Source organism: Oreochromis aureus, linkage group 17 (genome assembly GCF_013358895.1).
Source record: "Oreochromis aureus strain Israel breed Guangdong linkage group 17, ZZ_aureus, whole genome shotgun sequence".
In the NCBI taxonomy this organism is placed as follows: Eukaryota; Metazoa; Chordata; class Actinopteri; order Cichliformes; family Cichlidae; genus Oreochromis; species Oreochromis aureus.
Genome location: NC_052958.1, coordinates 19,726,561 through 19,752,653, shown reverse-complemented (window position 1 = coordinate 19,752,653; position 26,093 = coordinate 19,726,561). Strand labels below are relative to the sequence as shown.

Below are 26,093 nucleotides of genomic sequence, written 5' to 3'. Positions count from 1 at the left end.
GCCTGGAGTTGCCCACCCCTGCCATAGGCACTAAAGCCTCAAGACCAGTTAGTGAGTGGTTGCTAAGGTTGCTACATTAAAACCATACATTAAAACCCTTCTTGCAATTGCTTTGGCCACTAGCAGATTGCTGGGGTCTCCCACTGTTTGCATGGAAGAGGCCGGTTTGCCTGCAAACGCTCACAAACTCCTCTGTCGTAAAACTGACAGGTGAGACGCAACACAAAGAAAGTTCCCCTTCAGTATGACAGTCGGGCCTTACTGTTGCTACCAACACATTTTAAAAGGTGGAACTTCTATTCTGATGGTGAACTGTTTCCATTTTTAATTTGCGTTAATTTTTTCAGGTTTCACTACCACTCTGGAAGAAGTGGACAACTATCTGGAGACAAGTCAACATCTTCCATGCAAACTGCAGGCCTCTCTTTGCAGATTTCACCCGGTGACAGTAAGCAATCATAACCTTAGTATTTGTGTCTATGTCACATGGGTATCAATCTGTATGACATTAGTATCTGTATTAACGAGCAAACATTTGAGAAACTGTCTCAAGGTTTAATTTACTGTATTTGTACCTGTAGGTAGATTTGTTCTATCAGCAGTCATCCATCCTCACATGCACATTCTCAATACAGACACAACAGACTACAAATAAGCTGTACTGAAAATGAGGACAATCAATTGTTTTGAGCTTCATGTAACCCACAAAATAACAAAGCTATAATTTCTTCTTCTGAGTGATGGTGGATGAAAAAAAGCTGTTTTAAATCTTGTTAGTCTACCAGAAAACCTTCATCCAAAAGGAAGAAACCAAAAGTCAATTTAAGTTTGCAACATTGGAGACGAACGTTTTCCATCTTTATTTGACTTTCAAGTAAAAGAAATTTGTGTATCACATCATCCTCTTATTGATCATTTTGAGAAAAGAGTAAGAGCATCAAAAACAACTATGCATGTTTCAGACATCCCCCTCTGGGATTTTTTCTTGCCCAGCAGAGGTTGTGTGTTCGCAGCCCGATGGAAGTCCAGGAATGACACGATTGTGCTGCTGTTTGTCCATCAGCGAGCCATGGTGGAAAGCAAAGTTGTAGCATACAAAGAGCTGAAGTGAAACTGATTGTTAAAAACAATATAAAGTGTCCACTGGATCCACTGTCGGTGATTTTCATTCTTTATCTTTTGATTCTTTGCAGTTCTCCCATTACCTGTGAACTCTGCTGTCACTTCCTTCCATATCCCGTCCCACTTTTCAGCCAGGCAGCATTTAGCTGATTGTCCGGGCATTCGCGTCCATTCGTGTGCAGTAGGTGAAAAGCGCTTCCTGTGGGGTTACAAATGAGTATATTTGAATTGTTTCATAGCCCAGGCCACACGTCAGTACTGCAACCAGCAGGAACATGTTCTTCCTTTTTCTTGCAGGTTGTGCAGACCTGAACTACCTCTCTACTAACTTGACTCGTCAAGTTTAAATCAGAGTTACGATATTTCTGCTAAATTAAATTTTAATTGCTCCTCGTATTCTGTTTTTTGTATGTGTGTTGATAAAGACCCGTGAAAATAAAATGGTTTATCTGAAGTGGTTTAACCTCCTGCTAATATTGTAAATACATTTTTAAAAAGCAATGAAAGAGCAAGAAGAAGATAAACTATATAGTTTGGCCAATAAATAAATAATTAACAAAACAAATACAAAAAAGTGAATTGTAATAAAAAAGCATGACTTATGAAGTTTAAGATATAAATTAGAGGCTTTGTTGTTCTTGGTTTATCTTACAGAGCAACACTAACATGTGAATTTGACATATCTAGCCTTCAGTTCAAACTGAATCATCAAAATAATTTAGAGAGGAGAGTTTGGTGCACAGGGTGAATTCACCATGATTCAACAAATGAGCACAGAGAGGACAAAAGAAACTTCCTCCAACAAAACAAGCAATCATAAAACTGAGGAAAAGATTTGAAAATGAAATTTTGAGTTTTAAGACAGGAAAACGCAGCTTTGTTGTTCTTAGATTGGCCTGATGTGTAAAATTGGCCTATGCGCATTTTAAATTACAGCATTTTCACAATAAAATTTAATTAGAACCACAAAAACATTCATTTATGTAACACCCTCAGTTCAAAATGACTCATCAAAATGATCAAGGAGAAACATTTATCAAACCGATGATTACAAGAAGTTCACAAATATTAAAATATATGAAAAAAGGGGAAAAAAGAAGCACCCACAGGTTAAAATGACCTTTTCTGTTTTTCATTGTGTTTCCTAAAAAGCAGGTTGAACATGTTTAATCTCAGGGATTTCAGATGAGAGCTGTGGTGTAAGCTCACATTGGTAAACAGCTCTTTCTAATGTCATATCTCCCAAAAACACACTCAGAGAAGGAGCTGCAGCAGCAGACAGAAACGATGGTCCATTTCTCACCGTGAGGTTTTAGAGGACAAACCCACTCAGACGCTGTTTGTTTGAGGTTGTTTCCCACTGAGGGATGTCAGACTGTGGCGATAAAACCTGTGAATCTTTTCCATGCAGCATTAAGCAATTTTGAGTTACTTTGCTTCCTTTAAAAAAACAACAACAAAAAAACAACTTTATGTTATTTTTATTCCTCTTAGAGGGAGATTTAGGTTTCTGCTTCATTTCTCTGACTGATGCAGTTCCAGTAAATTAAAGAAAAGCTCCTGCTGTCAGGTAAAAATTGCATTTGGTCTGAAATTTATTTAAAACTTGAAAAAAACAGCTTTATTTCAGGTCTGTGACAGCAATGTAAGTAAAGTTACAAAGTTATATGTCTGATATACGGGAGTTAGTACGTGCCAGGTCATCAGCCAGACTTTGTGGAGATGTGTGATCCACCTGTATCAAATCATTCATTCAGGCTTTAAATGTAAGACTATATTTTAATATGTGCGCCTTACAAGTTTTCATCTGAGGTAATTTTACACATGTTGTTGTTTTGAGTCTCTATGTGCTTTTTTTTCTTTGCGTTTGCTTTAAACTGTGAGGTTGTCATGTGTGTGTTTCTTTGCCTTGTTATCAGTCTTTCTGCAAAATTATCCTTGTGGTGCCTCTTTCTTACTTACATACACCACTTCATTAGGCACACCCATTTGGTTGCTTGCTAAATATGCAAATATCTAATTAGTCGATCACATGACAGCAACACAAAGTATTTAGACATGTAGACGACCCGCTGAAGTTCAAGGCGAGCATCAGAATGACAAAAGAAAGATGATTTAAGAGACTTTGGACATGACGGGCTGGTCTGAGCATTTAAAGACTGCTCATCTGCTGGGATTTTCCCACACAACCGTCTCTAGGTTTTACTGAAAACAGTTAAAAAAAAAAAAGAGAGAGAGAGAGAAAATAACCAGTGAGCAGCAGTTCCACAGGTGAAAATGCCTTGTTGATATCAGAAGTCAGTGAAGAATGACGAGACTGCTTTGAGCTGATGGGAAAGCAACCGTAACTCAAATAACCAGTCATTACAAACAAGATATGCAGAAGAGTATCTCTGAATGCTGCAGCAGCAGAAGACCACAACCTGTCAGGTAAGAACAGATAACTGAGCCCGAAATTCAACAGCTTTCCAAAACCGAACCCCAGGCACAAGGGACGAATAACTAAATAAACAGGAAGTGAAACGCAATAACTAAATGGGGAAAAACACAGACACAAATGGACAAAAATTGGCACAAGACCATAGAACAAAATTCTAAACAACCGGGAACTGGTGGTCCTGGCAGAAATGCAGAGTAAAACAAAAAAAACAAGTCTAAAGGTCATTACTCACACATGACAACACACACATGACAACCTCACAGTTCCGGTAGAAAACGAGGAAAAGGACCAGAAGTCCTCTTGCATATGCAAAATCACAGAGTCAGCAGTGTTGGAAAACTTTTGGGGGCTCTGCAGACCTGTAGCTACAGACAAAATAACAGCTAGGTGAAGTCTCGATGATGGTTTTCACTGTTGTCATGGTGTTTTAAACCAGAGGTGGATCTGTGAAAGAACTCATTGGCTGACTCTCATTAATCAGAAGTCATTAGCCAATGATCGTACATTCGATAATCATCCTTTAGACTCTAACTCATGATTAAGTCACTGTACTGAACCCATAATCTCAGCACGGTCAAGTCCGAAGGTTGTTTTCCGGTAGACGTCTAAAGGACCGGAAATCCTTTTGCAACAACAGCCATCGCCCTCCGGTGGTGTTTAAAAAGAATCCAGGCTTAAACCTTTAGTTCAAGCCTATTCAAATGGCGGCCGTGGGGCACATGCGGCCCAGAAGTAACCTCCCAGTGGCCCTGCCTGTGGTCCTGGCAGAAACACAGAGTAAAACAATAAAACAAACAAACAAAAAAATGTATTATAACCAAAACTATAACCAGGAGGAAGCTGTGAAGCAAGAAGCAAGGTAAAATGTCCAAAATTCAAAATAAAACAAAACTAGTACAATGACAGTGGCCCATGTAAACATTCATATCATGGATGGTTTTTAAACTGTTTTCTGATTAATCATTAGCTTTTATTTAAGTCTTCTGTTCATGTCTTTGTCTTTTATCCTGTCTTACTCAACGCCACCTCTTGCTGTGCCTGGTTCTTCTTGAGGTTTCTTCCTGTTAAAAGAGTTTTTCCTTCCCACTGTTGCCAAGCACTTTCTCATAGGGAGTTGCTTGATTGCAGGGTTTTCTCTATATAACTGTCAGTTTCAATCACTCTTTTAATCGCTCTCCATTCGCTCACCTGCTCCAGCCAGCTTTAAGTCTCACCAGCACAAACCACCCCTGACAAAGTGCATGATTACACTAAAGCTTTTTCCTCTTTCCAGCTGCTACTTTGGGGTCCAATTTAATTCATTTTAGGTTCGTTTTGAGCCTCTTTGTAAAAAATGTAAGCCTTTTAGGACTGCTCTGAGTCACATTTGCATGTTTTGTGTCTTTTTTAAGCTGGTTTGAAACTCTCTGTGGTCCTTCTCTAAATTTGGAGCTATTACAATAAGCTGTAAAGCTTTTCAAAGAAGAAGCTCTTGCTTCATCCAGAAGCTCATGAGTCATGTGTTTTGGTACAAACTTCCAGCAGAAAAGAGACTTTGATTCATTTTTGGCCAGCACTAAAGGGTTTGAATGGTGGAAGAAGTTCTGGCATCTCAGTTCATATCCGTTCTGGTGTGCTTTCTTTCTGGCTTCTCACAGTTTGGACCCGAGGCGTGCTGTTGATTTAGGATTGAATTACTGTGTATTGAAGTGCCAAACCTGGACCCAGAGAGATAATAGAGAAGCCCAGCACACTGACTAGGATAATGTATAGTTAATTAAAGTGTACCGAGAGCTAAACTCAAAGGCGCAATGAGTGAGATTTATTTAGAGCCTCGGAGCAGAAAATCCACATCTGTGAGTCCTGATAGCGTTGTAGATCGATACTAATGATCTGCCTGGAACAGATGCTGATACTTCTGGCTCCAGAAAACCTACATAATCTATTTTGGAACAAAAACTCCTGAACAGATGATGTTAAAAGACTCATAGCCTTCAGGGACTGATAAACACGTAAATGTATACGCTAAAAATGTGAATTTGGAGAAAAAAAAATTCTGACACAGTGCTTATTTGTCCACATCACCTCCAGAGAAAGAGTCAAGATCAGGAAGGAAAAGTGTTTATCAACATACCAGTCAATCCATCCATCCTTCCATCTGCGTGGACTGAAGTCTTTCCTAACTGCCATAGGGTGAGAGGCAGGATGCACCCTGGAAAGGTCAGGACACAACAAGATCTAAAATTACCCTCATGTTTTTTTTTCCGTAATAAACTACCAAAATAGCTACAAAGGGACTCAAATTTCCCTAAAGACACACAAAGCACTGAAAAAAGACAGCTGTGACTATGCAAATGGGAACCTGCAGTTTCTCTAGTGGCCACTTGAGGCTGGCTTCAAAGGTGAGTCCGTCCTCATAGCCTCAGAAATAAACATTTTTACAGCCTGACACAAAACGCACTGGTCTCCATGAAGAATTTCCTCCTTCATAATGATTATGAGGACAGTAGATTTGCTTTTATAACTCATCCATTTAGTTTCTATTACAGCTTAAAGTTAAAGTAGTGCCACTTTGACTTTAGTGGGTCCACTGACTTCGTTTAAAAAGAATGCAGGCTTAAACCTTTAGTCTGTATGCGCTCAGTATATCATACCATTTATTATGAGCTTTTGAGACTTTTCCATCATCTGATTTTTTCCCCCTGAAAAACCTAAATAAAACTCACAATACATTTTTAGGCAATTTTCATCTTCACCAGTTTTGAAAGAAATTTATCAGATGGTTCAATAAACTTTCCATTCTCAAAAATTCTGAAATTTAGGGGAATTTTCTGGCTTTTGTTTCATGGTCCAAGCTTTAAAGGGTTAAACCACTTCACATCACTTGTTCACTTGTTCTGCCTAAAATCTTTTTTTGACTCAAACTTTGTGTCCACTTGTTTCCCTACTTGCCTGCCTTTAACGGCACGCTGCCTTTTTTGGTTACAGATTTGGATTTTGGATTTTATTCTGCTTCAGGAGTCAGACCAGTGTCGGGCTTGAGTTAGCTTTAAGTGAACCAGTCTGGGGGCAGAAAACTACGGTGGCCCTGAGAGTTCAAATGCACAGCAACTTAGAAAACAACAGCTAACAGAAAAATACATCAAAAGCACAAAAAACAAACAAACAAACAAACAAAAAAACAATCGCGAAACAGAATGAAAGTGTTTCTGGGGACATAATAACGTGACGGAACAGTGACAGAAACAAAAACATGTGAGACACGATTTATATAATACTGTAGACACACGTTTGCTATTAACTGTTTACTGTTTACTTTGTCACTTCTTTAAACTGTTCAAAGAAGTGACAAATATTTTTCTTCCCCAGAAACACTTCCATTTTTTATTTTTAAAATTTGCTGCGTTTTTGTATTTCCTGGTGTTTTCTTCAGTCACAGTGCATTTGACCTCTCAGGGACCACCACTGCAATCAGACCACACGTGTCTAAAATATCTTTCAATCTTTCTGTGATGTTATGCTGGCTGTGTCCGTCTTTTATATACAGTCTTTGGTTTAAAGCAAGAGATTGTTATAGATTTTGGTTTCCTGTTTAGTATTAGCTGAATTTTTTTGTTTATATAATATAAATAACTGAAGCTAGACACCATGTTGTGATTGGGATCACACCAGCTGAAGTAGATCCTGTATTTTGAACTGAGCTGCACACCTGCTAAGTTTCATGTTTGAATTTTGCACATTTTGACAGACAGACAGACAGACAAAAACACTTCTGCCAAGCTCCTGAGCTCTGGCTTTGAGGTGGTTTTCCCTGCTTTGCTGAGGTCTCCAGAACCACACTCAGACTTGCACAGTGAAATCAATATGACTAATATATGCGTGCCTGGAGAAAATACTGATTTTTGTGGCTTTGGTCACATAACCCTTTCAAAACAGAGAATGGAAGTGTGTTCGGAGTGCGCACCTGCATATCATACACATGTAACATGCGCCTTTTCCCATGTGTGCCTTCCTCTGAGCCCTTATCAGTGTGCACGCCGGCCTGGGCCATGCATCATTTTCCATGCCAGCCTGACAGCTTTTCTAATCACAGCGTAATTAATCTATAACTCCTGACAGCCCTGACCATTACCCACCATTGTTTAAACACAACACATTATGTAATCGTCTGCATCTGCAGCTGGCTCTGCCTCTGACATGAAAAACAGTCCGCTTTCTCCATCCCTCGCTCAGCTCGCGTTCTTTGCATATAGATTGAACATTAAGATACTAAGTTGTGGCCTTGTAAGGCAGCAAGTGCAAGAAGTGACGGCGTTATTTACTTCATTGGCAAAGGACGGCGAGACGATGAAGTTCTGCCACAAAGGAGGAGAATTAAAGGTCCCGTGAGGCAAAGTTGGTTTGGAAAATGTGCGGGAAGACTTTAAGCACTGCTGTTTATTATTTCTAATGGTCACAGTGTCATCTTTTTATTTCTAATATGCACATAAACTGAAAACAAATGTGGATTCACGCTTTATTCTTCATAAGAAAAACAGCCTGCTGGCAAGTGGGCTTCTAATGCTCGTGGAGGGATTTTTTTACCTTTTGGATCTGCTGTTGGCACCGGCTCCAAAAAAGTTTTCAAGCATCATGGTTTACTTCAGCCTACTGCACATGCTCAGTATAGTTTCATCCACCTGCAGGCGTTACATGTGATGCCACAAAATGTAAACTGACAGCTAAGCCGTGGTGTTGTATCTAATGGTATTCATTATTTCACCCAAGTTTGGTGGTTTGAATTTTTCATTTTTTAAGTTGGATTACTGAATGCTTGTTTGACCGCATTATAAAACACTTTTTAAAGACTCACAGAAAAAAAACGTATACAAGTAAATGTAGTTGCACTCAAAAATCTGACTCAATTAATTTAATGATATAAATAAGTTATACCGTAAATAGAAATAATAAAACAGTTCTTTCCACTCAGGCACACAAAACATATTTCTACAGTGCCATACATTCGTTGTCAGTGTGTGCATTAAAAAGTCCATTATTGCACATTAAAAATCCATCAAAATGCACATTGTGATTTACTGCTGCAATTGTTGTGGCATGTGTTGTAATTCGTGTGTGTGTGTGTGCTTGGGGAGGGGGGGCTTTTAGTTCATTGTTTGTTTCAGTTTCATCTGCTGTCAGACAGATTAAGCAGAGTCTTCCAGGATGCTGAAGATGTCTCCAGCGCAGCTAGCTGCTGTTTTCTGATGTTTTTATCATTTTCTGCAGAGCTGAGTGAGGACACTCTCAATGGAGCACCAGTAGAAAGACACCAAGAGATGCTGTGTGAGGTTCACCTTCCTGAGCACTCTTAGTCAGTGTGGACACCTTCTCCACCTTCTCCCTGTTGATGTATCAGGATGTGTGTGTAACCGGGTCATAAATCACATATTGTTATAATTACACAAAATGTGTTCTAAACCCCAAAGTGTTTGTGGTATACCTGACTTTTAAGACCTCCAAGCCTGTAGTTATCTTCATTATCAGCTCATTATCAGCTCCTCCTCATCCTTTTCTTCTTCCTTTGGACTCTCTCCTTTTCTACAATTCCTCTGTGGGAGAGGTCAGTGTCATTTCTTTTCTAACACTAATTATATCTTTATCCACCCTGATGTTTGTGATTGTGTGTCTTAGTTCATTATTGTCATCATTACGCCTGTTTTTACTAGAACATGTGGTACTTGTGTGCCGTGTGCAGGAACACACCGGTTACATATGGAGATTCTGCTTCCTCTTAAAGTGAATAATCATTTCTTTTGTCTTTTTTGTTGTGTTATGGGATGTGGGATGTGCAGTGTGGATCCTGGTCGGACATCTTGGAGCAGTTTACTGGGTGGTATGGTCTCAAAGGCAGAGCTGTAGTTCTAATGCCCCGTGTTGCTCCACTGATGTTTAAAACACAAAATACTGCTGTGTTCGACCAAACATATCATTATGTTATGATGAGAAATTATAAATATACCTTTGATTTGGGTAATAAAATTATCCTGGACAGTTCACCCGTCTTTTCCTGTTAAAAAGGCGTTTTGCCTCCTCACTGTTGCCAGAGTCTTGGTCATGATCATTGTGATTCTCTCTCCAATAATATGGTCTGTGGTGTCCAGTGTGCACCCTGAGATGTGACATTTTAAATTCCCATATGTAATTTTAAATGACTGGAAAAAGGGTTCACAGCAGGGCAAATTGGAAAAATTTAGAGAGTAGCAGTAAAATATTCTGGGTCACAAAACAGCAGCAGCAGTTATGATCTTCTGCTTTCACATATTTGTATCTTAGGAAAGGTTTCTGACTTCCAGAGCTGGAATTTTTTGGCTTTTGTTAGTTTTCCAAAACTGTCAGAGATGAAGTTCAAAAACTGAAACTGACAAATTATTATAGTGACATTTAAAAAGAAGAAGAAGAAGAAGAGAGTAGACCTTCAAAGCAATTTTTTAAAGACTAAATAAATAATCGTTTTTTAAATTTTTAATCTGGTATTTTCAGTTTTTATTTTGTCCTCTATGTTCATCTTTTCCTTTTCCCCCTTTCACTTTATCCTGAGCATGGAGCTGGTGGGAGGGGGTAAGGTGATGAAGTGAGCGTGTGTGGGGCTTTGGATACAGTGAGGCTGGGCATGCAGAGGGCTGGTTCTCGGGGGCAGTGCACTTTAAAAGGGGCCGCTCGGATTCAGGTTGGAGTTTTTGTGCACCTTGCAGGGAAACAGATGGATCCCTTCTGGATTTTTAACCCGTGAATTCTTCTCGATTGTCCCGTACACGCTGGAAGAGTTTCACGGCCAGTCTGACGGTTACGCACAGGCGCGCAGACACCTCCGTGCGCCCGGAGGAGAAACGGTGACCATGCCGTTCCCCTCGGTGAGCTCCTGCAATGCCACGCACCAAAACTGCACCGAGAGCTCTAACTTTACGCAGCAGCTGAATAGAAACGACACCGACCCGTTCGGACGTAACGAGGAGGTGGCCAAGCTCGAGATCACCGTGCTGAGCCTGGCGTTCGTGGCGGCGGTGGTGGGCAACCTGAGCGTGCTGCTCGCCATGTACCGAGCACGGCGGAAACCGTCGCGCATGCACCTGTTCATGAAGCACCTGTGTCTGGCTGACCTGGTGGTGGCCTTCTTCCAGGTGCTGCCGCAGCTCTGCTGGGAGGTCACGTTCCGCTTCTACGGGCCGGACTTCTTGTGCCGCATCGTGAAGCACCTGCAGGTGCTGGGCATGTTCGCCTCCACCTACATGATGGTGATGATGACCGTGGACCGCTATATCGCCATCTGCCACCCGCTGCAGACGCTCCAGCAGCCCACGCAGCGCGCCTATATCATGATCGGCTCCACCTGGGCGTGCAGCCTGGTCCTCAGTACCCCGCAGTACTGCATTTTCTCCCTGAGCGAGGTGCGCCCCGGCTCAGCCGTCTACGACTGCTGGGGGCACTTCGTGGAGCCGTGGGGGGTTCGCGCGTACATCACCTGGATAACGGTCGGGATCTTCGTGGTGCCAGTGGCCGTGCTCGTGTTCTGCTACGGATTTATCTGCCGTACGATCTGGAGGAACCTCAAATACAAAACCCAGAGGAGAAAGAGCGCGGAAGCCAGCAAAAGCGGGATGCTGAGCCGGAGCTCGGTGAGCAGCGTCAGCACCATCTCCCGTGCCAAATTACGCACGGTCAAGATGACCTTTGTGATCGTGGTGGCGTACGTGGTGTGCTGGGCGCCTTTCTTCACGGTGCAAATGTGGTCGGTGTGGGATGAGACCTTCTCCTGGGACGGTGAGTGTCCTGCCAAAATATAAATCACACTTGTGGCAAAGTGTAAGTAAAGCGAATTGGCAGACTGAGGTTTAAGTAAATCTAGCGAACTCCACAGGTTTGGAATTACAAAGCTAAAGGCAGAATGTAGATTTTTAATTTAATTTAAATTTAATCCGAACTTCTTGTGAGAATAAACAGAAGCTAACAGCTCACGTATTCCCCTGTAACACTGTTATTTCAGCCTGTAGACACATCCACGTGTCTCCGTTTGAGCCACATCTTTTCTGGTGAGACATGTGTTCACCTTTGAGCCAACAAAGAGGCACATCGCCACAATATATGAGGCAAAAATGCTTTACAGTCATCTAGAAATTAGCGCACTTGTCCACCCCGGTCTGCTGTCAAATTTTCTGCTTTGTGGCTCCTGAAAATGCAGCTTTACACGTTCCACCTTCTCTGAAAGGAATTTTAAGGGAATTAAAAGAATGCTAAAGAGCAAATTTTCTTTAATTAACATGTCTTTGGTTCAATTATTGGCGGCTCCAGTTAAATAAAAATCACAATACAAAACCTATAAATCCAAATGTAATATTGCACGTAGGCACGTGTTTAGCCTCGTGCCCGCATGCAGATGTTATTGTGCACAATAATTTAAACGTGCTTCAGTGCTCAATAACTTTTTTTACAAGGTGGTGAAACAATTTTTATTTAAATTAATTAATAAATTTAGTTGATTTGGGTTTATTTAACAAGAACAATGTGCACTACATATGTTACACCAGATAGAGCTAAAGGCTCATTTTCCTCAGATCACCCGATGATGCAGATTAAAAAATGTGACACATTGAAAAATGTGCAAAATGAAGCACCCTCATAAAACAAAGTGTTCTCATAATGAAAGTACTTAAAGAAGAAGAAGAAATTACAGTTGAAGAGCAAACCATCAGCAAACCAACAGATACATTTCTTCAGTGCAAAGAAATTTAAGGCATGTGAGCCAAAGCTTCACACAGGCAGTAACTGCAGGCCTGAAGATATTTCAGCCACATTTTCAAAATAAAATCGAAATTTTTCTTTTAGAAAAAAAAAAAAATCCAAATCTCTGCAGCCTCAGGTGAAAAAACAGTTTGGTCCAAATAATATTTATACTTTTTCCTCAAATAATAATCATAATTACACACAGTGTGGCCTAACAGGGCAAAAGTTTTAGCATAAAAAATGTTAAGGCGCTAAACATTAATGAGCTGATTTACTGCTGGTTAGTTTTACCTTCTATCTATTTATAGATTTTTAACATCTGCATAAAAATGAGTAACTAAACCTTTAAAACTAATAACACGGAGTACAAAACACAACATTTTCACTCAAAATAGAAAAGGAGCAGACCATAACATCAGAACTGCATATCAGTAAAACACCTGAGTAAATTGTTACATTGCACCACTGGTCCTGGTCATGCTCTCATCCAGGGGTGTCAGGCATTATGACACTAGCAGTCCTCAGCTTATTAACTCTGATGATGTCATATTTTGGTGCACGTACGATAATGAACCATTCCTCACCACAATGTGAAATCTTCACATCTGCAAATGGTTTCAGATTTCACAATGCAAATGTCTAAACTACACAAGGAGTTAAATATAGTTTATGTTAGATCTCAGAATTACAATTTAATCACTTTATAAATTTGAGATTTAAATGAACGTGTTTACTAAAAAAAAAAAAAAAAACCTCTAATGTATTCTCTGCGCTGTTACTGTGAAACTTTGGGATGTTCTAGCGGTGATGCTCTCAGTCATATTTATATATAACTTTGATTATTCTTTGCTGTATTTGGCTCCAGAGTCCCAGGCAACCACTAATCGCTAAGGAAAACCATGTAATGTCGAGGCTGTGGTGAAATTGTTTGCAAAAAGGTTTGATGTGATGTGATTTCTGTCGAAGACTCTGACTTGTCTGCAAACACTCACCAGCTCGTGAAGCTGTCAAAGCTGCCATGCAGACTGGAGCGAGTGGCTGACTGCCTTCAAAGTAAAAGCCTCTGAAATGCGTTGGTCACAGAGGTAAGCCGCAACTTTTACTTTGAAGTTTGCATTGCTTTTCTTTAGCCGGTGGGCAGCTGGCGAGTGTTTGCAGACAAGCTGGAATCGTCATCTGTGACCAAATAAATTGCTGTTTATGACCGATTGTTGACTGGTCTCGACCCTGCATGACTGGGGCCCTATTTTAGTAAATTAGTTACACACATATATTTTTAAAATTTGCTTTCCGCAAATTTCTTCACAAACATGTCTGTTTGCAACCAGAGGAGTCGCCCCCTGCTGGCCACAATAAAGAATACAGGTTGAAGGCAGTGCTGCATTGGTGGGTTGACTTTTTAAAATTATTACAATTTTACTGTTGGTGTAATTATGTCTTTAAAGAGTTCAGACACTCCTCTCTTGGAGTAAAACGTGCTGCGGGGCGGAAAAATATTTTGCAAACACAGGCAGCGATCGAATCAGTGAAGTCATGAAGCATTTCTCAACCCTTTAAATTAGAGGTTGATCATAGCTTACAAACTAGAATATGCTGATAATCTTTTGGCAGTTCTGTAAAAATTTGGTCAGTTTATAAATCGACAGATTCTAACCCAGTTTACTGTCTCACATGTAATAACATTTCTCTCACACGTGAGGCTCAGTTTGGTTAAAATCTTTCATTTTAATTTGCTCCTCTCTGGCAGCAGTTTGGGTTCAAGATGAGACAAAGTGGTTAAATTGTTCCTTGCACTCAGAAAGGGATTATATTTAAAAAGTTCAGAGCTCTGACTGGTTTTACGCCAGAAAATGATATAACCCTGATGTTCCCTGAAAATGAATTCCCATCAAGCTGCTGGAAGCAGCAGTCATGCCCTCACCAGTCAGTAAAGCTCTGTATGACAGTGATAATGAAATTCTTCAAGTGGGTGAGCAGACCAGGGCAGCCTTTTCTCCTTTAACAGACTCCGAAGCTGCAAAATAAAATTCATATCCTGACTTCTATCGTCGGAAAATTACTCTGCACTGACATGCACAGGCTTGAGGTTTAATAAAAAATGTAAAAAAATAAATAAAATTGTTTTGCACATATCTCCTCTTTTAATTTATTCTGTGGTTAAGGTTGGCCACAAGTTTCTGCTTTCCAGTTTCTCTGTGACCTGCCACACTTCTCTATATTTTCTACTTTTTAATTGGTATTTTGAAAAAGCTGGAAACTTCACACATGGCTAAACTGGCTCAAAGATAAATAAAGAAAGCATTTAATTGGCCTTTAATTAAAACTTAAATAATTACAATATTGCAGGGCAGTCTTCCAAACTTACGCAAACACCAACACTTTCCTTCTAAACCATATCTGTTGTTAAAGCATGCATTTAATAGCTGAAGCAGAGATGAAGCTCTCTAGTATCATCATAGGGACGTTATTGGGCTTGTTGGGTTCTGCTGGAGGTTCTGTACAGTTGAAAAACTAGAACATTACAGATTTGAGATTTATTGTCAAATTTTATTTAAAAAATGCCAAAAATTCAAACAATGATTGATGTAGTGGTGTTGGTCGGTTGGCGAATGCTTTCAAGTCTAAATTCTGTTATTTTGGTCATCAGGAACATGGACATGACCAGGCTGGACCTCGATTTCTTTTAGAGCTTCATTAATTCTTTGTGGCACAGATTCAGCAAGGTGCTGGAAACATCCCTCAGACATTTTGGATCATTCTGACATGACAGCATCAAACACTGCTGTAGATTTGTCTGCTGAACATCCACGATGTGAATGTTTCATTCCACCACTTCCCAAAGATGCTCTGCTGAGCAGGCAACATTTTTTCAATTTTCTGCAATCAAGAAGACCCTGTGTGTATTGTAGAGTCACTTAAATCACTTTTATCTCAATCCTGCAGTTCAGTTTAAACTTCAGCAGGTCATCTTTATCGTGTTTACGTGCCTAAAAGCACTGAATTGCTGCTCCGTGATTGGTTGATTACATATTTGTGTTTCTGTGAACACACACATGGGCGGGGCCACACTGGGAACCAACGATCATATCAGCGTCTGGATGTTATGTACGTTGTTTAATGACATTTTTGTCCACACAAAGGCCCCAAAAAGTCAACAAAAGTTCAACAGATTGTAGAATAACACAGTTTTATGACAAGAAGCACTGCAAGAGAAACTTCTGATAGGCCAGAAGTTGAACACTTTTGTATTTTCTACATATTCATGTAGTTTTATCTGTTCTTTTAAATGTACTTTAGGACGTTTGTGTTGTAGTAAAAGTCAGATGTTGATTTGTATAAAAGTATACTTCTAACAAACTAAGCAGCTCATTCTCTCTGTCATTTCTCTCACATAGAAGACGTTTTGGCTCAACTTGAAAGAAAGGCAGCCATGAAAAGCAAACATGAGGTCATAGGTCAAAGGATAGAGGTCACTGTGACATTTAGAATCCTCGTATACCAGTATCATCCGGTCAAAGCAGATGGCCGAGGTCTCTTCCTGTTAAAACTGAGTTTTCCTTCCCACCGTTGCCAAGTGCCTGCTGATTGGTGGAGTTTTCTTTGTATTATTGTAGGGTCTTTACCTTTGAATATAAAGCACCTTGAAGCAACTGTTGTTGTGATTTGATGCTATATAAATTAAATTAAATTTAACTGAATTAAAGACAGCAGAATTTTTATAGAATTTCTTTAAATATAAAAGTCATTTTATGAAAGTTTTACCTCATTTGACCTTAAAGAAGAGTTCAGAGGTTCAAAGTGACGTGATATTTAGAACCCACATACTCACCGTATGTCTATATGTTGTCAACACAAACAATGGCTGTTAGAAAAAAAGTTTTAAGTAGCTCTACATAGCATTATTGTCACTTTGACTGCAGATCAATCTATTCACCTTGAAGGAGAGGTCAGAGGTCAAATGTGACATAATATTTAAAATCTTTATGTGGTACTTTCTATGTGTTGATAATACACAGCAAACTTGTAAGAGGTTATATAAGTTATAAATCACTAAGTTGACCTTGAAGACCTTGGTGGATGTAAGTTATCGTGCTTACAAACAGAATGACACGCTGACTCTTTCAAACACATGACCTTCGGAGGTCATAAAGACAGGAGGCCTGAATATGATAGCAAGGCAAAATAATGTATTTTTAGAGTTGTTAATGTGTTTTTGCATGTATTTCTATTTGATGGTCTCCTCTTTGAATGCCTCACTCGACTTAACCATTTGCTCTGCTGTAATGAAACTTGTCTCAGCGGCTCCATCACGTCAGTATTACCATTTCTGTCCCTCCAAACCTCTGCCGCTGTCTCACAGCAAACAATCTGTCTTTAATCAGGAGAAAAATGCTGAGTCTCATGCAGACTTCAGCATTAGCTGTCCTTGTTATCGGTGGTGCAGGGGAGCTGAGCTGGTCTGTTAATACTGGCGTTAACTCAGGGTTACTTTGCAGGCCACAGCTACAAGAAGGCGGCCAAACCTCATTAAGAGCTGCCCAGCAGGCTGGCAGTACTCCAGTGTGTTTCAGACTGGTACATGTACTTTAAGAGGAAAAACACTTTGGTTTATTTGACGTCTCAAAGTGTGCTTCATAAATCTCTCTTCCCGTTTCCCCTGCAGACTCTGAGAATGCCGCCGTGACGCTCTCTGCCCTGCTGGCCAGCCTCAACAGCTGCTGCAACCCCTGGATCTACATGATCTTCAGCGGTAACCTGCTGTCTGACTTCGCTCGCAGCCTGCCGTGCTGTTGCCACCTGAGAAACCGGTTCCACCACCAGGATTCGGACAGCAGCATCCGCCGGACCACGCTGCTGACCCGCCTGCAGGGTCAACGCCCTTCAGAGCCTTTCAGAGACCTCAACCCCACCCCCAAAAGCTGCCCGCCAATCCCATCTGCATCCTGACCCCCAGAAACATTACCTGTGTGTGTTTATGTGTGTGTGTGTGCATGTTTAGTAAAACTGCAGCAGGTTTGCAGCAGTAATGGAAGGTATGACATCATCTGAGGGTGCGTTCACACCTACACTCTGTTTTCTTTGGTCCGATCCAGAGTGGGAAAGTTTACTCCAAGGGACATTTTTGGTGTTTGGCTTGTTTGGGTTCACATGGCTGACGTTTAATAACTCATTTCCAGTCTGCGGGGTTGGAGACTGTGGGGATTAGATGGCATCAAAACAAATCTAGTCACTGTAGCTGTTAGCATGATGGCCTCGTCTGCACTCGCCTTTTACATGTCAAAAAATAAATGTCCTCGTACCCACGAACCCTGGTGCTGCAGGGCTGCCTACCTGAGCTCCAGGAGTAAATAAATGCTGTACAGTACAGGCAGTGTGGATGTATTTCACTTTGAATGCACTACTGGGTGTGTTTCCTTGGAGAGCTGCGCTCGTTAAAGTATTTAAAGCATGTTTACGAAATCATTTTTTAAGACTTGAGGATAAGTCTGGTGTTATTCTGCAGTCCTTAAATTAATTCATGTACAAATCCCTTCCCCCTCAAAAAAAAAAAGAAAGATTAAAGACCAGCCATGTGTTTGTCGCTTCTGCTTTCTCCCTCTAAACATACAAAACTTTAAAAATGTATTTCCAGCTCTTAAAGCCTCGATAAAATCCTCTTTGTTGTGCTGTTTTCTAAATTTAACAATCAAACAGGAAAATAGTGCATTTTGGGGGGACTATTTTCAGTGGCGGATGAATTTGAATTACTGTGAAATCAGTGTTTTAAAGACACTGGTGTGGAAAGGTACTTTCTTAATGTTTATTGAATTCTTTTAGTTATAAAATGTGGAAAGTTTGGGTTAAACTTTTTTTTTTTTTCAAAATTAAAAAACAAAAAACAAAACATTCACAAAAAGAAATTAGGTTACAAAATCTTTACTTTTAAGGAGCTGGAACCTTAAAACTTTGATAGTTAATAATTAAATCATGGAAATGACTCTGGGACAATCACACGTGTATCCACACTACGCTTGTTAAAAGTGTAAATCCTAATTAAAAGTGCTATTTGTTCAGTATAATTAACACTGCCTCTGTGAACATCTGTTTAATTATTAACTTTTATTATGATGCTCTGATGCTCGCTCATACTTTGCTGGCTTCTGTAACAGCTTTGAGCTTCTTTAGAGACTCATTCCCAGATGTGTTTGTAGATATTGAAGATATTTTATGAGTGTGATGTATTCTGTCATCTCTGTATTGCTGTAATATGTATTGCAATTGTTGTAAAGGAAGATAAAAGCTGTTGCTTGTGTTGTCACGTGATATTCGACTGCTTTCTGTCTGTAACAGGAGGGTTTTATAGGTGATCACTTACCTGCTTTTAGTTACTTTCACTAAGTACAACAGCAGTGAAGAGCTAAAGTAATGAAAATGATTAGTTATAGATCTGTGGATTGATCTGACCTGCATAAGTCAGTAACCTTTCCTACAGACTATCATGATCATCAGACTTATGGTTTTCCTGCAGTGCCACCATAAAACTGGACTTTCAGGGGTTTTAAGTGAAATATCTGAATAATAAATTGAGGTACTTCCTCATAGGATCAACCTTTTTTTCTCTAGAACAGGGATCACAAATTCGGTGGCTTGCATGAGAAACATTATATCATTTTAATTGATAAAGCTCGAGCATGTTTTGCGGCTCCATGAAGATTTTTGTCTTTGCTCAAAAATGTTTCTTGATGGTAACGGTTTCTGATCTAACCTCTTTAGCTCTGGTTCTCTTTGTGTTCAGAGTCAACATGTTTCCAGTGTGAATGTGTCAGGGTTGAGCTTAATAGTGAAATATTTATATTTTCTGGCCACTTGGAGCACCAAAAAGCCAACAGTGAGAGCTCAGTGTAGCTCAGACATTTATATGTTTAACAAACAAGTGCTTATCTCCACATATTACAGCACAGCATTATCATCCATTTCCAGCTGTTTTTGTCCCCGTCTGATAAAGACTTTCCTAAAGTGTAACCGTGGTGACATCATCAGCTGGTTTGTGAGACTGCATTTTGAGTGATTTTGCTAAAGAGTGGACCTGAGTGACCCGAGTGACATCATGAACTCACTGCTCGAGAGTTGACGTGGTTTAACCAGCAGACGAAAGGGAAAAATGAGCACTCCTTAACTGGTTGCTGGAGGTTGCTGGGTGAAATCGAAAGAACGTGCTGCTTTAATCACTAGCAGATTTCCACAGTGGCCTATAGCGTGCATGGAAGATGGCCACTGGTCTGCAAACACTGGCTAACTAGCAGCTTAGCAACAACATTGGCTGGAGCTACCATGTTTCAAATGGCGTAACTTTTACTTTGAACAAACATTCACTATTTCCAGTTTGCACTGTCCTTTTTAATGTTTTACTGTCACTCAGCTGGTAGTTGGTGAGTCTCTGCGGACAAGTCACCACCTTCCATGCAAACTGAGGCGACTGTGGCAGTCAAAGTGACTGCAAGGAGGTTTTTGACAACCAGCTGGGGAACACACATTGCCCACACACAATGAGTGTCACAGACGGGTTGGTCACCTGTTTGCAAAACCTCTGTATTTGTAGATGTGGTTTTAATTTAAGAGAGCCGTCTGTGAAACTGTAAAGTGATTGGCTAACACTTGGCCCATCTGGCCAAACAGGTGAAAATTACAGTTGGGATCAGCAGGAAGTTCAAGTCCAGGAGTGATTACCTGATTTTCAGGTTCAAATCCGACCCACAGCATGTCTCCTGCAGTGTTTACTGTTACTGTTAGCACAAGACAGTTTTTGTCTCGCACGTAAACGTGAGCTGCTTTTCTCTTAACAGCTGCAGGTGTTCTAATGATGCTGCTTTTCTGAGGTTCAAACATTTCTGAGGTTCTCCATTTCTGACATTGCTCTGCAGTAACAATAGTAACTGTGGTGGCGTGTTTTTGGTAGCTAAACAACAGACTGGTGCATGAATGGGTTTAACAGGAGATGGATATCGTGACTCTTGCACAAGGCCGAGATGCAGCAGGTGCAGCGGCCACTCACCGGATTTAAATGACTAAATTTATCAGCTCATGCCCGACAGCTGCCCAAGGACACTTCAGAAAATTACATGGGAATATTAAACTGCAGACCTTTTTTTTCTCTGTGCAATATCTCGGCATAAGTATGCTCATCATAAAAACACTTCAACAGGATTTTTCCTTATTTTTTTTACTCACGCAGGAAAACAGGAGTAATTGGAAGCAGGTTGGCTGCATGACATGCAACAGATGTGTCTGAAATTGAAAACAAATAAAAACGTTTCAGCGCTTCAATCAAAGAGTTCATCCTGTGATTTTTGATTCATTCCTTGCAGGAAAAGTGAGAGCCTCCAGGCTGAAGTGAACCCCTGAGAGGTGGCAATGAAATGAACTATAATTTCCTGCCTGAGCCAACTTGATTAGTTTGAAAGCACCTACAAACCAGAACTTCAAAAGGTTCCCTGTGGACATGCTTAACACTCTTGTTCCAGGATCACATCACCCCCACTGACCTCTTAGAGATGTGTTTTTGTCAGATTTCTGCCGTATGAACAGACACACAGAGCCAGTGCATGAAGGTGAATCTCAGATGAAAATTCAGACTGACTCTCATAACTCAGGACAGCTGAGGGGACACAGGAATGCAAAAAATGCTTATCTTTACACACCAGGGCCTCATATTTCAACCCAGGCTTGAGCCTGCGAATGTAAGGCAGCTCAGAGGCTTCATAGGAATCATATCTATGAAAGCAAATCATAAAAAAAGAGACACAGAGGGCAGACAGACCTATATCAGCAGCACTTGTTTTCCTAATTTGGTCAGTTGTCACCTGCAATCTAACCACAAAAGACATTTGAATTCATTTTAAAAATGTTCTCCAAGAAACTCTGGTAATTTATTCAAGTGAAAACTAAGCTTTTCCTTATTTTCTATAAGCTGTTCTAACAGTGGATGTTCATATTACACATGGCCAAAGTTTCTAACATTGAGGTGATTGTGTGTGTGAGTAATATCTTTGAGACAAATGCGTTTTTACATAGTTTTTTCCACTCCTTGTCTGTCTGATGTCATAGAGAGCATGTCATCTCATCCACAGACTCCCCACCTACCAGCTCTTTAAACTTTCTCTCTTTGTGAAGCGGCCAATGAGACGGACGTTTTCTTAAATGGGGAGGAGCTTAACCTGGGCACTGACGTCAAGTATAAGGTAAAAAAGTATTATTTGTAACTGTGGATCACACAAAGCTGCTCTAGTACAGTCCAAGAATAAAATCTAGAGCTGGAAACAAGTTTCCAGAGACCACTCAATATCAAAGACAGCAGCTTATAGCAGTCAACATCAAACTGCATTCTGTGCATCAACAAATGATGTTCAGTTCCCTCTAATAATCTCTCCTTATTGAAAAGAAATTAAGGGGCCATATAAAGCTGCATTCGTGCAATTTTCTGAGAAAGAGAAGTTTCTGACTTTAGTTGTTCATTTCTCGACCTCTTAGCTGTATCTGGTGACCCTATTGAGGGACCTGACCCCTATGTTGTGAAGCGTTGTGTATAAACTAAATGAAACTGCCTCCATATTGAACATTAACAGAATTAATACTCATGTATTAACAGCCTCATATAGTCACATAAATGCATTTGTTATAAATTCATGAAGCGTTTTACAATGAATGCTTGCAGAGCAGTATTTGCAAAGTGGGCAGTAATTGTATATAAAACACTCAAACTGCTTGCTGTACTTTAAATCGTAACCACTGTGAGAGGGTAAAGGGTTTGTCCACATGGTTACTGTAATTTCCTGTTCACTCTGAAGGCATTTCTACTGAGAATCAATCACTTTGTCTGTGGAGGACGCCGTTGATGAAAGAGCTGAATGCGGGAAAACAGAGGAAGGAAGTGTATTGTTAAAGGAAGGAAGCAAAGGTGAATGTGGCAAAGCAAGGCCGGTATCTTTAAAAAAAGGAAGAAAGAAAAAAAGAAGCTGCTTTCAGCATTAAAGACATTAGGCGGGGCTCCATCCTGTGGTGGTATCTTTGCACAGATCACCCTGACTCCATTTCCTTGAGCTGTGTTCAGTACGTGTGTCCATTTCCTACACATTCTTCCCCGGAGATCTTTTCCTACAGATTTTTCTTCTTCTGACAGAATTTCTGTTCCTGAAGAAAACTTTGTCAGAAAATCCCATCAGTGTGTAGATATTATAGTGTTACAATCCCAATCCCAGCTGGCCCACCAAAGTGTGAAGTCTCTGTAAAAACACCAAAATACACAACAAAGAGTCAGTGATAGAGAAACTGTTAAAAATCTGTTATTTCAGTTTAAGGTGAAAATCAGTGAGTCATCTTTGTATCCAACACTTATCTCTGAAAATGAAATGCTCGTGCAGGACCTCTCAGCTTCATGTAGTCTTATTATATTCATCTAGAATTATACCAAAGTAACAAACATTGACATAGATGGTGGCCACATACTGAACAGTATTAACTTGAATAACAGCTGTTGTTGTCATGTTAATAATGCCAATCTGGAAAACACAGTTGTAGTTAAAAGTTTACATCCACTCATCATGAGCATGAATGCCATGTTAATTTGGGGCTTTTAATGAGTTCTCTTCTTTTTCCACAGTGGAATGATAGGACAGGATACATCTTTAATTACTTTAAAAGTTTTATTTTTTGGGTCAGAGGTATGTATACACCCCCGCTTTATCGATTCCATAACCAGTTTTGGTTATTTGAGATCATTGTCCTGTTGTGTCCAAGTTTAAACTTTCTAGCTGTTGATTTGAGGTAAAGTTGAAGAATTTGGAAGTAGTCCTCCTTCTTCATTATTCTAAGCATTTTGTGCAAAACAGTCCCAGTGCATGATGCTACTACCACCATGCCTGACAGATGGTTCACTGCTCTTGGGTTTGGAAGCCTCATCTTTACTCCTTTAAGCATACCTGTTGTCATTGCGGCCAAATATCTCAAACTTTGTCTTGTCTGACCATAGAACTTTTCTCCAGAAGACATTTTGCTTGTATATGTGGGTAGCTGCAAGGTAAAGAGTGAAGGTGTTGATTTTTTTTAAGGACAGGCATCTTTATTGATCAGCTCTGTAACTTTGGATAGTGATGTGGTGTCACTGTCCACAGTGATGTGGAGTTCCAGCGGTTTCCAGGTCGTGGCAGGCTTGAGAATTGGTGGTTCTTGGATTGTTCCTGAACAAGAAACGGGTGGCAGTTTGGATTTTTTGTCCAGACCTTGGTTAAGTGGTGACACATCTAAATAACTTGTACTTACATACAGTTGTTTGAACTGATGATCTTTGAATCTGCAGTTGTTTAGAAATGTCTCCAAGAGGGCTTCCCAACTTGTGTAAATCTACAGTTTCCTTCTTAGATCTTCTGTGAATTCCTTGGACTCCCATTGTTCTGATCACTCCAACTAGTGCTGTCAAGCAAATCCTTTTTTATGCTGCAAAGATAAACTACCAGTAGTAGTCAATCGTGCTTACAAATGAGAAGTTAACAGGCCTTGGCCTTCTCAAGTTAAAATACATTCTAGAAACCCTTATAAAAAGATTTAAGTGAGTGTATATATAATTTAGCCTGTATATATAATTTTGACCCTGTGTGGATTAGTGAACTTCTTGTTTTTTCAAAAGTCATTAAAGATTTATGCCATACAGTCATTCCACCCTGAAACAAGAACAGTTCAAAGTAACAATTAAAAGCTTAAAATTACCATCCAGTGCCCATGTTGAGTTTATGTAAACCTCTGACCACAGCTGTACCTTTATTTTCTTCACATAGTTCAGTCAACCGGAGCAAGGCTCTGATATCTGCAGGTTCCTTGGACTGTTGCATCAGTTCTGTCAATCTTACTTCGTTGGAATAAGCATCATTGGCTGAAACACAGAAATGAGAGTTAGACCATCGAAGCGTTGCTGTGAGGTCAGGATCTGATCACTGCTGGTTTCTTACAAATGGACTCAGGCTGCAAAGCATTTAATATTTTCTCCAGGTCCAACACATGAGCTCTTGTTTTCTGCAATAAGTTGTCTTTGATTTGATCACGTATCCTTATTGAAAACGTCGACTATAGAGGTACTGGTATTAAGATCTATCACCTTTCACATTTTAACAGGGCATTCTAAGCATCGCTGCAAACTGCCATATCAGGAGGTAATAACATCTTTAACTTGCATTTTCCTGCTGTGATGATCTGCCATATAAAAGGCCAAATGTCAGCCGGTCTGATTATGCATAGGCAGTGGAAGATCGACATTCTGATTTATAACAACCTTTCTGACAGCAACCGTAACGAGTCCTGTGGAAAGATGCCCACATAATCTGATCAGCCCAAAGCAATCTGAGTCTGGTGCATCCTGTGTGGGTGCTAAAAGGGTCATTCCGTAGCTTCATTTAGGATCGCCATCATCACTTTTGGCAATTCAATCAAGCTTAAATCTGAAGATGCAGATGAGATCTTTCCAACCTGCTGCTCAGTGAATTTTTCTGCAACCCCAAAGCATGAGAACTCTCTGCGTTTAAGAAATGTAGAAATGATTAAATTTTTTTAAGGGTTCAACAGGTCACATTTACAAAAGAAAAAATATAAATAGTTAACCATTATAATGTAGAAATTCAATAGTGGAAATAAGTTCCTCCAGAAAACAGCACTTCCAGGATTACTCCACAGGTTGATTGTCAAAGATGCCTGAGCATGATGTTGTCTCTAACTGGAAAAACAAGATTTTTACTAACTCAACTTTTTGTTATTGATATTCTAAAAACAATAATAACAGCAGTAAAAACTTAGCCAGTGTTGTGTCTACATTTAACAGACAACTAACAAAGAACCAGTATTAAATTGTATCTTTAGGCTCTTTCTTACAAGCAAACACAATTTCTTCCAATTTATTTAGTTGAAGCTAGAAAAAAAATGCTAAAGATAACACAGTTTGACAGACATGAAATAGCATTTTTTCACCAACAAGAAGATTCCTAAAGAGCTATTAGCTGACAATTTTGCATATCTCAGCATGGTGTGCAGTGCGCCATTAAACAATTTTGAGGAAGGTGGACAATTTGAGAACAAAAAAGAAGTACCAGGCCTAAAAAACACGATCTACAGCAGTTGAACAGGATTTGAAAGTAACCTCTTTGAGAAATGAGAAATAATCCAGCAAGGATGTGACACAGGACCTGAGAGATGCCTCTGGCCTTTCAGTTGATCCATCTACTGTTCACTGAAGCCTCATCAGAAATTGTGTCAGTGGAAGGGTTACTGTCAAGAAGCGATTCTCGAGGAAGGGAAACAGACATTAAAGGCTGACGTATGCCAGTTTACACAATAACTGAAATTCAGTAAAAACTGGTCTAATGCAGTGATGAATCCAGATTTGAAAGTTGTGGTTCAATCATCATCAGTGTACATGTAGGAGGTCAGGAGAGAGCTAAAACATGGTGGAGGCTCTGCCATAGTTTGGGGCTCTATTTAAGCCAGTGTTGTTGGGGATCTTCGTTAAAATTGATGAAATTATGATCAGAGATACGTACCATCAGATTTTAGTCCATCTTACAACACCATATGGAAAACACCTGATTGTCAAAGGCATGAATTTTTCAGGTGTACAATGATCCCAAACACACCACCAACACAGTAAAAGCATGTCTGGATAGACAAATACACTGTGGAAGACTGTTAGTCGTGGATTGGCCTCCCCGGAGCTCTGACCTCAACATTATTGAAGCAGTAGAGGATCATCTTAATAGAAAATTGAACATAATGCAAAAAC

At 40.0% G+C, this 26,093-nt stretch overlaps 1 protein-coding gene across 1 annotated transcript; it reads left to right on the top strand.

The window, feature by feature from the left end:
- Positions 1-10,229: 10,229 nt before the first annotated feature.
- On the top strand, positions 10,230-18,601 carry LOC116336469 (arg8-vasotocin receptor-like). The gene is made up of 2 exons (XM_031760361.2): positions 10,230-11,338; positions 16,962-18,601. Exons 1-2 carry the CDS (start codon positions 10,417-10,419, stop codon positions 17,243-17,245), a joined length of 1,206 nt encoding a protein of 401 aa, XP_031616221.1. The 5' UTR covers positions 10,230-10,416; the 3' UTR covers positions 17,246-18,601.
- The last annotated feature ends 7,492 nt before the right edge of the window (positions 18,602-26,093 follow it).